At 30.5% G+C, this 16,223-nt stretch overlaps 1 protein-coding gene across 1 annotated transcript; it reads right to left on the bottom strand.

Annotated features, from left to right (window-relative positions):
- Positions 1–11,940: 11,940 nt before the first annotated feature.
- On the bottom strand, positions 11,941–12,730 carry LOC117913017 (protein GLUTAMINE DUMPER 2-like). The gene has a single exon (XM_034827864.1). The coding sequence runs from the start codon at positions 12,633–12,635 to the stop codon at positions 12,120–12,122; it is 516 nt and encodes a 171-aa protein (XP_034683755.1). The 5' UTR covers positions 12,636–12,730; the 3' UTR covers positions 11,941–12,119.
- Positions 12,731–16,223: the final 3,493 nt, after the last annotated feature.

Here is a 16,223-nt window from a genome sequence, read left to right on the forward strand (position 1 = left end):
CCCGTTAAAATGATCATCTTTGTCATCAATTTCATTGACAAATATACCCCTAGGTTATGGGGATGTCGACATAAATCATATTGGTTGTGAGACAATGGCACATGAATCAGCCCCACTCCATTTCTAGGGTTTCCAAGATGTCAGCATCCAATCTCCTTTGTTCCATAGAATTATTTCATATATTGTTCATAGAATTTAAAAGGACCGGACCCCCCATGTACTTATTCCAAATTCTCCACATTTGGTATCCAATGATTCCCATTCCAGAGGTTTTTTCCTAGTGTTATTTTGAAGCAAAATGAAACATTGCTTTCAATATGCCCCCTGAGGTTACACATTCAAACTCCACTATGAGCCACTATTATTTGTCCCCATGGATGGGAAGTCAAGTGGGCATCAACATTCCATACCCTCATTGTCAACCAAACACATACATATATATATATACCTTTGAGTTGTAATTTTCAGTCCTTTTTATTATGACATAATTGGGAGGTTCAAACCACACAGTATAGTCCAAGAAGAATGTTTTTGATCTAGCATCATAGCAATAATGCATCCCCTACTCTTTCAAAAAGGTGGTGTAGTGCCCTTTTTCATCAAGGAAAAAAATTTAAAATCATTTAAAAAAAAAGAATTAAATCTAGGGCATACCATGTAATTACCCAACTAAGTAAAATTTACTTAGTTACCATGTTTTGTATATATTAGTTCCATCATTTCCTTCCTTTCATTCATATTATATTTAGGATAGTAAAATTTAACATGATCTGTCAGCAGAACTCGATCTCGGTTTTAGAAACATATCATATTGGGACGTTAATCATATTGATTCAAATAAGACATAATTCAATCTTATTATTAAATAAAATTTTATTATTAAATGGATTACACAATGCATTATATATCTATTTAATAATTATGTCATATATGAGTATAGATATGTTTTTAACCTGATTATTATTCATGTCATGTTTGAATTAATCGGTTTAGTCAATTGATTGGGTTTTGACATGATAAACATACAACCCACAAACATGAAATGCATCCCAGATTATATTGTATAAATACTTTTGCATAAAGTTTTATTTAGTAAAAAAAAAAGGGAAAAAAAAATTGGATGATCGATTAATTAATAATCACTATTGAATAGATTAAGATGGTTGCATGGAGAAGTCAATTTCACCAACAAATTGTGGGTTGGTGTCAATGTGAACGGGTATTTTAAGGCATCAAATAAATGATTTTCCGTGAGCAATAGCTTTCAAAACTTTGGTATATTGGAAACGTTAGGCCGTCCTCCAATTGTGCAAATTCCTTCCCAGCTTTTTCCTCTTCATGTGGTTGGGAATTAATGTTTTCTTATTTGATCTTGTCCGATAAGCCAATTAGCTTCCACAATTCGATCTTCTTCCACACGCTAGGCTGACTTGGTTGCAGGAGGTGACCCCATTGATTGGTCGGTTTCTATGAGGTGCAAGGGTTTTTCAAAGAGTAATGTCAAATTTTTCTTCTATTTGCTGACTTTGTTTGAATTATAAAAATATTGAAAGAAAAACCTGCTCAGGCAATGATGTTCATGTCTCCAATAACAGCAAGAACCTTCTCTCTTTAAAGTAAACTCAAAGACCACAAATCTTCTTACCTATGATCCTTCAAGAACCAAGAATGTGGGCTCTTGTATAATCCACCATGATCTAGGTTGTTGTGTCATCTCCAATGGTGAGGGAGAATTAGCTAACATGTCATCCTTTACAACCATATATTCTGCTGTAACCATCTTGCAGGCCACCATGATTTTTGCAGGTCATCAGTTCCACATGAAATCATATAAATATCTTGATCTCTTAGTACATAGAGAATCAAAATTGACCTAGAAAACTCTTTACTAGATACCAAGGTTTTGGATTGATGATCAACCCATCCACCACATTCATAGATTCCTCCCAAGATTTGATATATTGATGCAGTGTCACTATATGATCATGACCCAACTAAGGCCTTTGCCATCAGACGTGTTCCACACATTGGCTAATCAAAGCAACCCTATAATATAAGAACATATGTGTCATTCCAAGAAAGCATCTAAAGGGGATCATTGCAATATACTAAAGAGGAATCCCATTCCCATGACCTAGGCTGATCATTGCATTAGTATATATATAACAATCTTCACAGATAGAATGGCTAGTTTTATCATTGATATTGAACCCTATTAATGAAATGTTATAGAACATATATATGTTATTATTTATGTATTACTTGCTATTCATGACCAAGTGACTTATGATCATCAAATGGATGGTAGGATGCTGCCTATAATCAACTGTTCAATTTTTGTAAGGCATATTTTCAATGAATATACTTGTGAGAGACTTGACTGAAATAAGATTTATTCACAAATCATTGTCTATTGAAAGACTTGTTAAGTAAGATTTTAAATCAATTATGATGCTACCTTATAGTGTCATGAGAAGATGGTTCTTACCATTTTATTAATCTTCTTTTTAAGATAGATACTCTTTAATTAAATTACTAAAACCCATTTATAAATCTTATTGAACTTAAAAAAGACTTTTTTTTTTTTTTAATTTTCAAAAAGTTAGTTCAAACAAGGTACTAGACATTTTTATAGAACAAATCTTAGGTAGTATTTGTTTTTTGATTGAATAGAAAAAAATAAAATATTTGATTTTTTTTTTATTCGGCTAAAAGTTACATGTTAATATCAACCAATATAACTAAAGTGAACTTGTTATCAATAGGTTCACCTTAATTATATTGGTTAATATCAATATATTACTTTTAATTTAATAGAAAAAATTAAATATTTTGACTTCTTATATTCGATTAAAAAATAAATATCACCTTAAAAGTTCATTTTAATTATATTGGCTGATATCAATGAGTTATTTTTAACATAATAGAAAAAGTTAAATATTTTGACTTTTTATATTCAGCCAAAAAACAAATCTCACCTTAAAATCTCTCCCTTTTACCTTAAAAAATTAATTAGCTTTAAGCTTCAACATCCCAAGTTGTACTAATATGATATGATTAAAGAAATTAAATATTAATTTTATTTTTCTCTTTTTGTTTTCATCTTTAATGACAAAATTAATTATATCCAAATTAGATAAAACTTGAAACTCCAAAAGATAAAACAAATATAATTTTGTTTTAAGAAAAAAAGATCATTTTATTAAGCTAGATAAGGAATTATTTTTTTCATTTTTCTTATTTGATACTACAATTTCTATTTCAAATTTTCACATTAGAAACTTCCCTTTACCAAAACAAAACAAACTAAAATTTAATAAAAAATGTATTAAATATTCATAACTTGCAATGGATGGATCAAGAAAAAAGAATATTGGTTAGGGTATAACAAGGAGGGAAAAGAAAAGATTGTATACATATCTTTCTTTTAGGAAAATCAGCTACATATGCTTTCTTTTTTACTTTTCCTACCTTTATTAATTAACTTGATGATATAATTATTTTCAATTATATACTCTTACTAAGTTGTGAGATACGTGTCTTGATGTTCAAAGACATGAAAAGTGAAAATGAAAATGAATTAATTTGTTACTTTTTTTAGCCAAATATTATCACATGTATATAAATTTTTCTAAAATTACAAGCATGAAAATTATAATTTATTGATTGATAATTTAAAATTTGAGTGAAAAAAAAAATTGTACGATAGAATTGTAAACCCTTTTTTGCTTAAGAATAGAGAAAAAGTATTTTGAAAATTTCCATGGTTACTACATTTATAAGATTTAATATTAAAAAAGCATTGCATAAAGTATACTTATATGCTTTTATCTTACCTTACCAATTATTGCAAATAGCATGGCCAAAAATAGAGCATCTTTCGTTGGTTTCAATACTTATCTCTTTCCACCAAAAGAAGAAAACATAAGTACCACTCTTTGGCCTTTTCTTATATATAAATTCATTACCAACTATAAGAGGAAGCCAAATTGTAATGTTTTTTTTCTCTGTAATAATGCATTGTTTCATTTTTAAAGCACTTTTTTCTTTATTCATTTTTTTGGAAGCCCATTAACAACAATGCTTTATATCAATGCATCCATGATTAATTAAGACTGTATTTTTGAGTCATAAGCCTACTAAAGGCTTGTAATTACCTTAAGAAAAAGGAAAATAAAAAAGGCAAATACATTATACTCGCTAATGATTGTAACTTAATTTACTTTTGGCTCAAAAAACATACTAAATTGACAATTTTCAAATAATTTGTCAAGTATAGAAAAAATGAAAATTCGAATTCATTATCAAATAATGAAGAAGAGTACAAAAACTTTTTGTTGTCTCTCAATTCTTATCCACTTTAAAGTTAAATTTTAATGAACTTGAAATGAGTGGAGGAGTACAAAGCATAGACACAAGGGAAGAGGAGAAGAGAAAACGAGAGCATCCATCTTTCATTCATTTCAAGTATATATACTTATCCTTTTCCACTTCCACCCAAAAGAGAAGAACACATCTACTCTCTCTTTAAGTCTTTTCCATCTTAGCTTGATTTAATTGTTGATTCTCTCTTCCTATTCTATTTATTTCTCCAAGGAAGAGAACATTTATAACTTATGGTGGATAATGTTTGAGTTGCTTTTCCTCTTTACTTTTTTGCAACCATGTCAACTCGGAGAATACAAGGTTGGTTTTATGAAGTACTATCATATGAATTGTAAATTGTTGTAGGCATCATTCTTTTATGCAAAAAGAAAAATGAAGCATAAATTAAAGAATGAATAGCTCTAGAGAAAAACAAGATACAAACTAAGAATAGTATCATTTTATTAGATAAAAGCATAGAATTGCTCGTGCCTTTATTTTTCTTTTTTTTAAAAAAAAATTATTCTTATTACCTTTTATACCTTTTGTGGAGACATCAATTACTAGTTTTAGTATGTAATATACTTGTGTTTATGGAGTTCTTATTCAAGTATTTGTGTGGCTTAAAACTTTCTTTAGCAAAAGGAGGAAAGTGATGAGCATTTTTCATAAACTCCATAAAGATATGTACATTACCTACCAAAACTAGTAATTGAGGTCTCCATCAAAAGTATAAAAAACAATAAGAATAGAATTTAAAAAAGAAAAAAAAAAAAAAAACAGTGAGTCATCAACAATCTTTGTGTTAATCACTTTTGCTAAAGGAAGTTAGAAGCCGTCCAATTATTTTATATATATATACATCATATTTTATCATATATATTCTATCATTCTTTAAGTATAAACTAGTAAAAGTTTTATACCAAATTATGGATAAACACTAATGTACATAGTTTTTTTTTTAGTATAACTCACTTATTAAACAATTTACTTATTTTTATGAAAGATGTATTCATTAATGTTATAAAAGATATACTTATTTTTACCAAAGGTGTACTAGAACAAATGAATATGTACAATTTTATTTATCTAGTTACAAATCATCATGGTTTTCTTATTCTGCCATGCTTAAGAACAAATAAGTGAAATTTTTATGATAAATTATGGACAAGCACTAATGTATATGAATTCCATATAGTGTACTTAATATGCTAAACAATGTAGTTATTTTTATGAAGATTGTACTTAAATTTTTCAAAAAGTGTATCTAGACAAATGAATACAAACAATTTGATTTATTAGTTTCCAATATATAAAGATAAACAAGGATGAAATGATTTGGGAGAGGAAAAACAACTTATAGGATTCAAATTCAAATAATGCCTACCCAATGACTTCATTGGTTAGTGAGGCACAAAGTTCTATTTCAGTTGAAAAGCAATTCCCTAATAAGGAACCACGCGAAGTGTTGCTTCTATTGAGATTGCTCATCCAAAGGAAAAACTTGATTATGAGGTTAAGAATTCTACAAAAAAAAATCCTGTGTTTGATAAAACTAGAGACTACGCCTTGATAATGGGGGAAGAAAAGTGCTTTCTCATATTATCACAAGTTCATCTCTACTTGAAAAAGCTTGTTCACTTCTGTGATAATTACTTCAATTGGGTTGGCAATTGCTAACACTATAAGGGGCATTGTGATTGGAAGAACAAGAAAAGGGGCAAATATATATATGTATATAAAGAAGGTCATAAACTCCTTGAAAATTAAAGAGCTCTCATCCTTCGGATTTACACTTTTGACACTTCACCTTTTATTGAAGCATTTTACATAAACTCCATAAAGATAAGTACATTACCTACTAAAGCTAGTAATTAAAGTCTCTAAAAAAAAGTATAAAAGATAACAAGAATAGATTTTAAAAAATAAAAAATCAAGCATAAACAATCCCTCTATGCTTATCACTTTTTCTTAAGGAAGTTTTAAGTCACATAATTACTGTATATGATGAGAATTCATGTTTAACTTTAAATACCTAATGAAGAGAAGTTGGATTGGGATATAAGAGTTTTTTTCTTACTATGGAAATCTTCTTTGCTAACCTAATTCCTTTAATGATATTATAACCGAGCTTGTCCAAACCTCTTGTGCATATGGTTATTATAACTTCCCCCCCAAAAAAAAACATTCAAGTCTTTTTTGCCAAAACTCCTAATTCTTTATTTGGCTCCCCTTTGAGATGAATGAGAATATCACTCCGTCAACCTCAAGGCTAGCCACCTTGATATGAATCCTTTTTATCTTTCTTTTGCACAACACAAATTACAATTGCTACAACATGAAGAACTAATTGAGGCAATTGTTAAGATAAAGATCTTGAAAGCATGATATAATGTAATGAAATAAGATTTTACTAATATATACATTTATTACAATTTTCAATTTCTATTTTATCCTTAATTTCATGCATATATTACTTGCATTGTATATATATGACTTTGGTGCATTAGTAGTTGTACAAAATATCCATGTTATGGGTTTCTTGCCAGATGATAAGTATAGTGCACTACTTCCTAATTAAATTAATAACTTATCTTGGTCATCAGGATGATTTTCCCATGGTGAGTGCACTTGTGTGTGTGGTTACACATTGAACAAGACTTACAATGAATCATGACATGCATTAGCTACCGAGTAGTCATGATTTACTAAGTTACTATACTACATAAGCTTTTAACTTTGAGAGAATATTAAGTTAGTGTTGAGGTCTTCATTGGTTTTGACCTATTGGTGAGATCTTAAGGTGATTGTGAAACAAGACTAAATAATCAATGAAAACACTCAAGGGGGAGAAGGAGGACAAAGGTGAATTCGATGATTAAAAAAAAATTCAAACTTGATTCAATAAATAATAAAAAAGAAACAATTAAAGCAAGTAAGTAAATAATAGAGTGAAGAGAGATGAAAACACTTTTATAGCGGTTCACCAATCTTGGTTATGTCCACTCTCCTCAATCTCCTTTTCAAGTGAGGGTTCTACTAATCAAGGCTTCAAACTGAACTTTCAATCTTGTACTTTTGGATTCAAGCTCCAATGGGTACTACATTCCCTTTTAGTTCTTCACCAACTTAAAGTCTCAAATGCTCAACTTTGAACAAAGAAGTGAGATTTTAATTCACTCAATCCTAACACAAGGTTCAATATAAAGAAATAGCAAGGATGATATCAAATGAGTGCACTAAAAGATTTACAAATGAAGGAGCTAATGTATTTGAAAAAAGACTTTAAATGAGAAAAAATGAATGGTGAGAAAATTAATGCAGGTGTTCTCTTATCAATAAATACATATATAGAAGCTCTCCAATTTATAGAAAGACTTTTTAGGTGCCCAAAATTGAGTAAAAAGTGTTTGACCAATTGAGCTATGATTTGATTGTTAGGGTAGCGTTAGGGCATTTAATGCTTTATAGGTGATTGTTAGTGAGATTAAGGTTTGACTAGCCCTCGACTGGCTAGACACCAGCTACTGGACATCATCTTCAAATATCCATATCTTTATGACGTTTGAATCTCTTCTAAGTGATCTTGAGTTTTCTTTTGAATTTAACTATAAAACTTGAAACTTTACTTGATTTAAAACACATGAATACTCTTAATCTTGTTTTGTTATCATCAAAATATACTTAGAAGAACCTTGGGTTAATAATGATAATATATTCCTTATAGATTAAGTCATTGTTAATTAAGGCAAGTGATAACAGATATTCTCAAGATAAGCATCATAATATCTTAAGGGATTGAGACATTGTCTTCCCTTTGGTTATTCTAAGAACTTATGATCATGTAAATTATAGCCATAGAAAATTTTCAGTAGAATTTAACATATGTTCTTTATGAATTAAAGTATGTCAATTAATTACATAATAAGAGGATATGAGACTTAATGATTGTAAAGATAATCTTAAGAAGTTGATAACATCTATCTCATTAGACTACAAAAACTAATTCATCAAGAGTTAGCATGTAGTCAATTGTAGGTCATGGACCTAAGCTTCATCTCATTTTAATATCATAAAACACTGAAGTGTAGTTAACTCTCTATAGTAGAATGTTATGTCAATTTTAGAATTGAATTTTAAGGGAACTAGTATTTTTCTATAGATCCTAATGGTCTCTACTTGAACTCATATTCCTTGGTGGCACAATTTTAGAAGGATATTTAGGTTCTTTATTCATATGTGTTCATAAGAGTATTTTTGGTTAAAAAAAATGTAAGGTTATACAAGACCTTATAAATTATCTTTTTAGATTAGGTTAATTAATTAATTAAAGTTCAATAAGGTTAATTAATTAATTAGGACTTAGTGACCTAGATAAAGTGATGCAAGCTTAAGATGGGTTCAAGTCACTTAAGCTCACATGCAAACCTATATAAACCCCCTTAGGATTTAGGGCTTGTTTCACCTATTCTATCTTCCAAAAAAAAAAAAAAAACAGAGAACCTAGTCTTCATCCCTTCAAGCCAAGAAGCCATCAAGTTTTAATAAATTACTCCTTTAGGTTGATTTTTGAATTAAAAACTTGGTTGAATCAATTTTACCTTCCACATTATTCTCACATGAAGTATAAAAAAACATGTTCAATGCAAATTTGATGATTGTCACCCCTTCTACCATCAACAAGTTTTTTTTCAATATGCATGCACGTTTTCATCAAAATTTTCTTAGTTAAATTCATGTGCATTATTAATGAGAAGGTCCATAACATCAAACTCCTCCAATTTTTCAATTAAAGGTAAGTTAGCTCCAACATTTACGTCATTATTTTGAATCTGAAAATGACAAATTAGTTAATTGAGCATTGATTTCATCTAAAGCTTGTGAAACTTGTGCATTGAATTTGTTTGGGGTTGACATTGAACTCCATATAATGGAACATGAATTCCTTAAGAAATTCTTCTAATTGTTAGTTGTTTGGAACACCATTAACAATAGGAAATTAAAATGTTGCACCATACGAAGAGTCTTGACCATTCTCCTAGCTAAGCTCAACATTTTCAATTTGATGTTCATCATTGTATGCTTTCATGTTCTTCGCTCTATTATTCATAGCACATTAAATTTCTTTTGATCAATACATTTAAGATCTCTAGACAATTGTAAAGTGTTTTGCCTAAAAGTTGGCCTCTTGATATTATATTGGGAAAGTGATGCAACTTAAGATTTAAAACTTTATTATAATTTGCTAAAATTCTAGATTATGTAGTGAATAAACATGTAAATACTCTACATAACTCCTCCAACATTGGCCAATATCTCTACACCACTTTTGTTAAAAAATTTCCAATTGATCACTACATGATAATGACTTGTGATATAGGAATAAAATCAACATAAGGATTCAACAAATAACTCATATTATATCAACCAAAATTTAAACAATGCAACCAAACCTAAAAACTATAGCTAACCTAACCTAACAACAAATAGTTAATTATTTCAACTAAAAACAACTAAACAATGTTAATTCCCAATGATAAAGCCACTTTCTTGATACATTATCTTTCTTATGTAAATACTAAATCGTAAATATGTAATAAACTCTATCAAGAAAAATAGGAGATAGGTTCACCTTAGCTTGTATTTGAATTTTTGTTCTCTGTTACTAGCACTAAACTAATGTGTTTAGTTACTTTAATTAGAAGAACCAACTGTTTGTTGAATCTCAATTACAATAAAACCTTAATATAAATAAATAGGAATAAAAGTGTGAATGAAGATTTTCTAAAATATCAAAAAAGACATCTTGAGAAGCCCATAAATTTATTTCAAATCCATTCAAAGAAAGTGGAATTTTCCCAACTTTGAATATCAAAAAATCAATCCAAGATTAAACCAAATCTTAAGATTAGTTTAAATTTAGAACTTTAATTTGGAAATAAAATCTAAATCTCAAAACTATTTTGAATTAACCCTAATCTTTGTTCTTGTTTTGACAATGAAACCCTAAATTCATCCATAAGATTCATGTCAACCTTGTATATGATCAATCAAAATGAGTTGTCCAATGATCAAAAGGAGGATCAAGTATCACTTGAACCAAGTTAGAGAGGAACTACTTAGAGAATATTAACAACCACAATTTAATCATAAAAAGAAATATATTAGATATGAATGTATTCACCCTTATGCAAATTCCTTAAATGGTTTTTCTATCTTATTTATTGTTTTCCTTAAATAGTTTTTCTATCTTACTTATTGTTTTCTTCAAATAACATAAAATCAACCCAACACGGTGGAGGATTTCTCCTCATAGGTCTTGTTTGGTTACCAAGAATATAGAAGAGAAAAAGAAAAAAAAAACTAAAATTAATTAAAAATACCAAAGTCTCAAAATGTATATCCCTCTTCTTTTTTGTCACTCTTCCTCAGAATTTTCGTTTTCAAAATTTGTACCTATGTTTGGTTCAAATAGTACTCATTTTCATATCGAAAGTTTAAGTGTAATGGTGTTTTCTTTCTCCTACCAATTTCGCAATCTATTCTCATAGCTTAATAGAAGAGTATGTCCTTGTAGTGTAATGATAGTTATCGATAAGTAAGAGAAGTCTTTTTCGGGTATGATTTTCCAATTTGAATTAGAATTATGAAATAATTTTGTAATTTGGGAATTCCACCAAACTTACAAAACATTTTGTTTTTGGATGTGTATGGTAACACTTTTATTTCTGAATCCAATCACGGCACCTTATCCAGATTTAAAATTTAAAATATTATTATTTGACACTAAAGCTATTCAATGATCAATATAGCTTTTGTATAAAGTTAAAGACCGAACGATCACGGAGCGATCAATATGTGGATCATCATACAGCTCACCACCACTCTAGCATGTTTCCCTGTTCACTGGCAATTCCGTAATAAAAGTACCATTTAAGAGCCTACGCGGTCGCGTCGCCGCATCGCAGTGACAACTCAACTCCTGAACTTTACACGTAGCTTTCCAACAGCGGCAGTCCAACTAAAACCCAACACGTGTACCCAACTTGCATCCCAAGAAATGCATAACTGACCTCATCTTTTTCCTAACACCCTCTTCGATGTCCCATAACCGTACTTTCCTTTACGGCCACCGTCGCCGGCGAAGTTCCCTGCAGTGGCCGAATAATTCCTTCATCATTTTTCCCAACTTTATTCTTCCAATAAAACTATTTAATCATTTCTTTTACATACGATTATTCCTTGAAACCCCATTACATATTTGATTTTAAAAAGTGATCTTGGAATTAAATCATAAGAAAAATTGTTGTTCCTGTTTTTGATCTGTGCACAACGCAAGAACCCACTTCAAAAAAACACTTTCTTAATTCATGATCTCAGCATGAACCCTTAAACAAGCGGCTTTGTGTTTATGAAAGGAGTCGTCTTTGTCTGTGTCTTTGTCTTTGTGTGACCTTTGGTTGCTACAAACTGCTTTTGCCATATAGGGTTTTTGATCCCTTGCTTCCTAAAGCATGAATTTGTGTTTTGAAATCAATATTGTTTTTCAAAAACAAAAGGAAAGTGGAAATGGTGTGATTGGAAAAAAGAGAAGCTCTGTTGTCTCTTCTATTTGATCTCATGTAGAATTTACATTTCCCGGACCAAAAAGAGGAAAAAAAAATCAAAAGGGAAAAGAAAAGAAGACACCAACAAAAGAAGAAGACTGGAAAAATCTTCCTGCAAAGAGGACAACGAGAACAGGAACTAAGAGCTCACTGGTTTTGCTCTTGGGCTTCATGGGTGTGTTGAGTTTCCCCGTTATGGCTTGTTGTTGTTTGTTCATAGTGATTCATGTCTTCTTTCAACTTCTCACCGCTCTTCTCTGCTTTGTCTTGCTCCTTCTTCTCCTCACCATCGCTCTTCCCATTGTTATCTCCAAAAGAAGAAGCTCTACTCGACATGGGTGTGGCTAAGAACCTCGGCTTCTCATCTCCGGCCATTATCACCACAATCTTCTCCTCATACACCACCGGCCCCACCTTCCGGGAGTCTCCGCCCTTGCCATCGTCCCCGCTCTCCAAGTCCCTTTCCCCACCACTTTCGCCGTTGTCCAAATGCCCATTAGAAAACCTCCAGTAAGAGCAAGCAAGGATCAAGAGCGCAAAAGCAATCAGACCCAGCATAGCCGCCAAGCCTCCGAAGAGGTACGGCACGGGAGAATGCCACGGCGAGCGCTGCACCGTGGCCGGCGACGCTGCTGTTGCGTTGAAAGGTGCACCAGTTCTCATCCTTATGTTTTTTTCTCTCTCTGACCAGAGAGATGAGGGGGTGTTTTTAAGATTGTATTGAATAAGGAAATGCGAAGGAAGTTGGGCTTGAGGAACTGAACGGATTGTTGGCTTATTTATAACCCGGAAAAGAAAGAGAGAGAGAGTTATTACTTTTATCTTTTTTATCAATTTCTTTTTTGTGGTTTTATGAGTGGGGGCCGTAGGGCAGGGGATGAGGGCATTAGATGTAAATATTTGAAAAGAAGAGGGGCAGGGTTGGAGGGAAGTATGATCCTTGGTACCTGGGAGTGGTGTTCATCTGAGTGTGAGTTTTGATGGATGTGCGCTGTCCATTTGTGTATGTTGGTAGGGACCACCATCTTTCATGTGCATGGGGATATTCCATATCCATATGCATATAAATTTCATCTTACTATTAATTAAATGCTTAATTTCTTCTCTAATTAAACTTTTCCACCATATCTTAAATTATCAAGTATGTGAATTATGGTTTAATAAATTATTGTTTATATATTACTTTAAATTTATTTCACTTAATTATTTTTTAACTCTTTCATATTCAAATTAAATAATTAAAAAAGATATAATTTTTTAATATATTAAAAAAATATTTTTAATATTTTTTTCTTTTTTAATATATTCTTGTAACCAAAGATAGCATTAATTATGTTGCTGATTTTCATAATACAAAGTGCTGACTGATGAGTAGGGTAAAGGCTCTGCTTCATTATTGCTGTTTATTTAAGTAAGTTCTGGCAGATGATGTGGCTCGTATTTAAGGATTGCAAAGACTGTTGGCAGCCCATGTGGCACTGACGTGGAATATAATTATAAAGAGAAAGTGAATGAAAATGAAAGTATAATCATCAAGAAAAAGAAAGGAGAAAGAAAACAAAGAAATTGTGAACGTTCATGGTAAAAAAATAAGGTAAATTCATAAATTTATATATTAGTTTTATTTTTATATAAAAGTTTCTAACATTCTATTTTTTTTAAAAAAAATAAAATAAATATTTAGTATTTGATTGGATACAAATTTTTATTTTTTATTTTTAAAATAAGAATTAGTGATAAATTTTATTTAAAAACAAAACAAAAATAAAAATTTATATTATATTTTTAAATTATAATTACCTTACTTTTTAAATAATTTTTAAAACATTAATTTTTTTCACGTAAGTGTCTAAGAATTTTTATATCTTATATAAAATTAAAACTATTTTTAAAATTAAAAAAAAATAGTTAATTAAGTAAATAATTAATTGTTAATTTGTTGACTGAAGGGGAGAAGGGAGAGACTGTGTGAGTTAATTATGCCCATCCATCCACTGTTTAAGTCTAGAAGGGAATGTTTTTTAGCGAGTGATGTAATGCTTTGATTATTGAATTAAAATTTAAAAAATAATAATAATAATTTATTAAAAAAATGGAAAAAAAAAAAAAAAAAAAAACAATGCTGCGGTGGGTGGGGTCCATGCATTCCAAATGATACAGTGAAATCCCACTCAATTTTGGTGTGAAAAGAAGTGTGTAATGAGAGAAGCAAACCGCAATCATTTAAAAAAGATAAAGATATATTCAATTGCGGGTAAAGCGAGAGCCAGGCTTTCTGCTTTTCCTTCATTTCATCATTTGCTTTTGATTTCATCTTATTGTGTCCTGCTCGGAGATTAAAATCATACCCAATTTTCTTTCTTTCCCTCTTTCCTTTTCCACCACGATAAATCCCTTGTAGCTGACTCCTCGAAGAATGTTGATTGACCTTTTTCTTCTCCTCACCTTTCACTCTACTCTTATTAATCTTCATTTTAATTAGTGGGTGTGTTGCTAAACCCCATAAGTGACTTAACCCATTGTCCTAATTATAATCATGAGCCCTAGAATTTTTGTAATCCTCATTCCAATCATGCCGTGGAGGGTGAATCAAGAGATCATGTTTAGTGAAGATGAAATTCAAGCCGTCCAAACATGTATGTTCGAATTTTTATTTTAGGGTTGAACCTAAATCCACGTTAGTGTTTTTGAGAAGTCTTCATACAATGATTATAATAGACTAGAAGAAAACAAAAGATGACGTATAGACTAAGTTGAGAACATTTTCCCCAACATTTGTCCATATTTTTGTATACAAACCTTTGCGATGGTTCGAGACAATTGCGAGACTTCTTCCTTAGCCTCACACCCATTCCTTCTCCGATTATTACCCACCATAATACTAATAATAATAGCATCTCAGGTGGTCTAGTCATGAATGACGATCAAATTGGGGGTGGGGGGAGTGGGGCCTTGGGAACATTGGACACTAGGCTCCGCGCACCACCTCCATCATTACCACCACCACTTTATGCTCTGCTTTGGCACCCCTTGGCCCGGCATACCCCATTTCCTACGCCCCCTGGGGCCCTCTTCTTTTGAGAGGGCTCTACTGTATTTGTATATTATGCATAAATACAAGAAAAGAATGAATGGCCGTACAGTGAGTGAGAGGCGCTGCCATTCACGGCCGTGGCTGATGGGTCCACCCCAATCATATCCGGGTCTAGCACTTTGTGGGTCCTATCAATTCGTCACCATCCACCACCTAATTTCCGCCCCCACAAAATACCATGGCTCCAACTCAATTTTACACACTTGTTTTACTTGTATCCTAGGCCTAACCCCTAAATAATCAGTCTCACTAAGAGGGCTGTTTGGGATGGTTGTTGGAAAACAGTTTTTCAAAATAAATTTCGGAAACACTTCAAACATATTTTTTTTAGTAAAAACTTAAAATATCATATTTTTAAAAGTAATTCATTTATAGTATTTTATTTTTAACATTTTTTATATTTTATAAATTTTTTTAGAAATAATCCTAAGAAAATAACTGAAAATAATTAAAATATATTACTAGAAAGTAACTTGTCTTTAGGTCAAATTCTTAAAATTTTATTTTTTTATAAAAAAAATTAATTATTTGATTTTGGAATATAGAAACTAGAGTTTGTTTGACGGTTTTTTTTTTTAAAAAAAAAAACAATTTTTGAAAATGGTTTTGAAAGTAGTTTTCTAAAACAAAAATTTATTTGAAAATTTAAAAGTGAATTGAAAGCTAAGTAGTGTTAATTTTAGAAATTTTATTCGATTCTCAATTATGAATCAATTTGATAATTTAGATATTGTTATTCATGATATTAATTACGACTTTTGTTTAATAAGATATTAAATTGGATGATTAACTCATTCTCCATATAAGAAATAATCGCAAAAAATTCTTTGATAATATAGATTCATATTTCTTAATTATTTCTCACGATTTAAGATAAATGGTTGAATATTATGAAACCATTTCATAAAGGTTCATTGACATTTTCTTTTTATCAATCAAATTAATTTAGTTTTATATTTTTGAGAACTTTTATTATTGGAAACATGTACGAAGCTCTTAGTTACTTGTTTCATCCAATTAATATAAGGAAAATGTTAAGGTATTATAGCGATACTTACAAAACAAAAATTACGTACCATTAAAGATATAACATAAAATTTAAATTATTGAACGAGAATACCAAAAAAATACTTTTGCAAGAACAAAATGACTTGAGA

Source organism: Vitis riparia, chromosome 4, assembly GCF_004353265.1.
Source record: "Vitis riparia cultivar Riparia Gloire de Montpellier isolate 1030 chromosome 4, EGFV_Vit.rip_1.0, whole genome shotgun sequence".
NCBI classification, from domain to species: domain Eukaryota; kingdom Viridiplantae; phylum Streptophyta; class Magnoliopsida; order Vitales; family Vitaceae; genus Vitis; species Vitis riparia.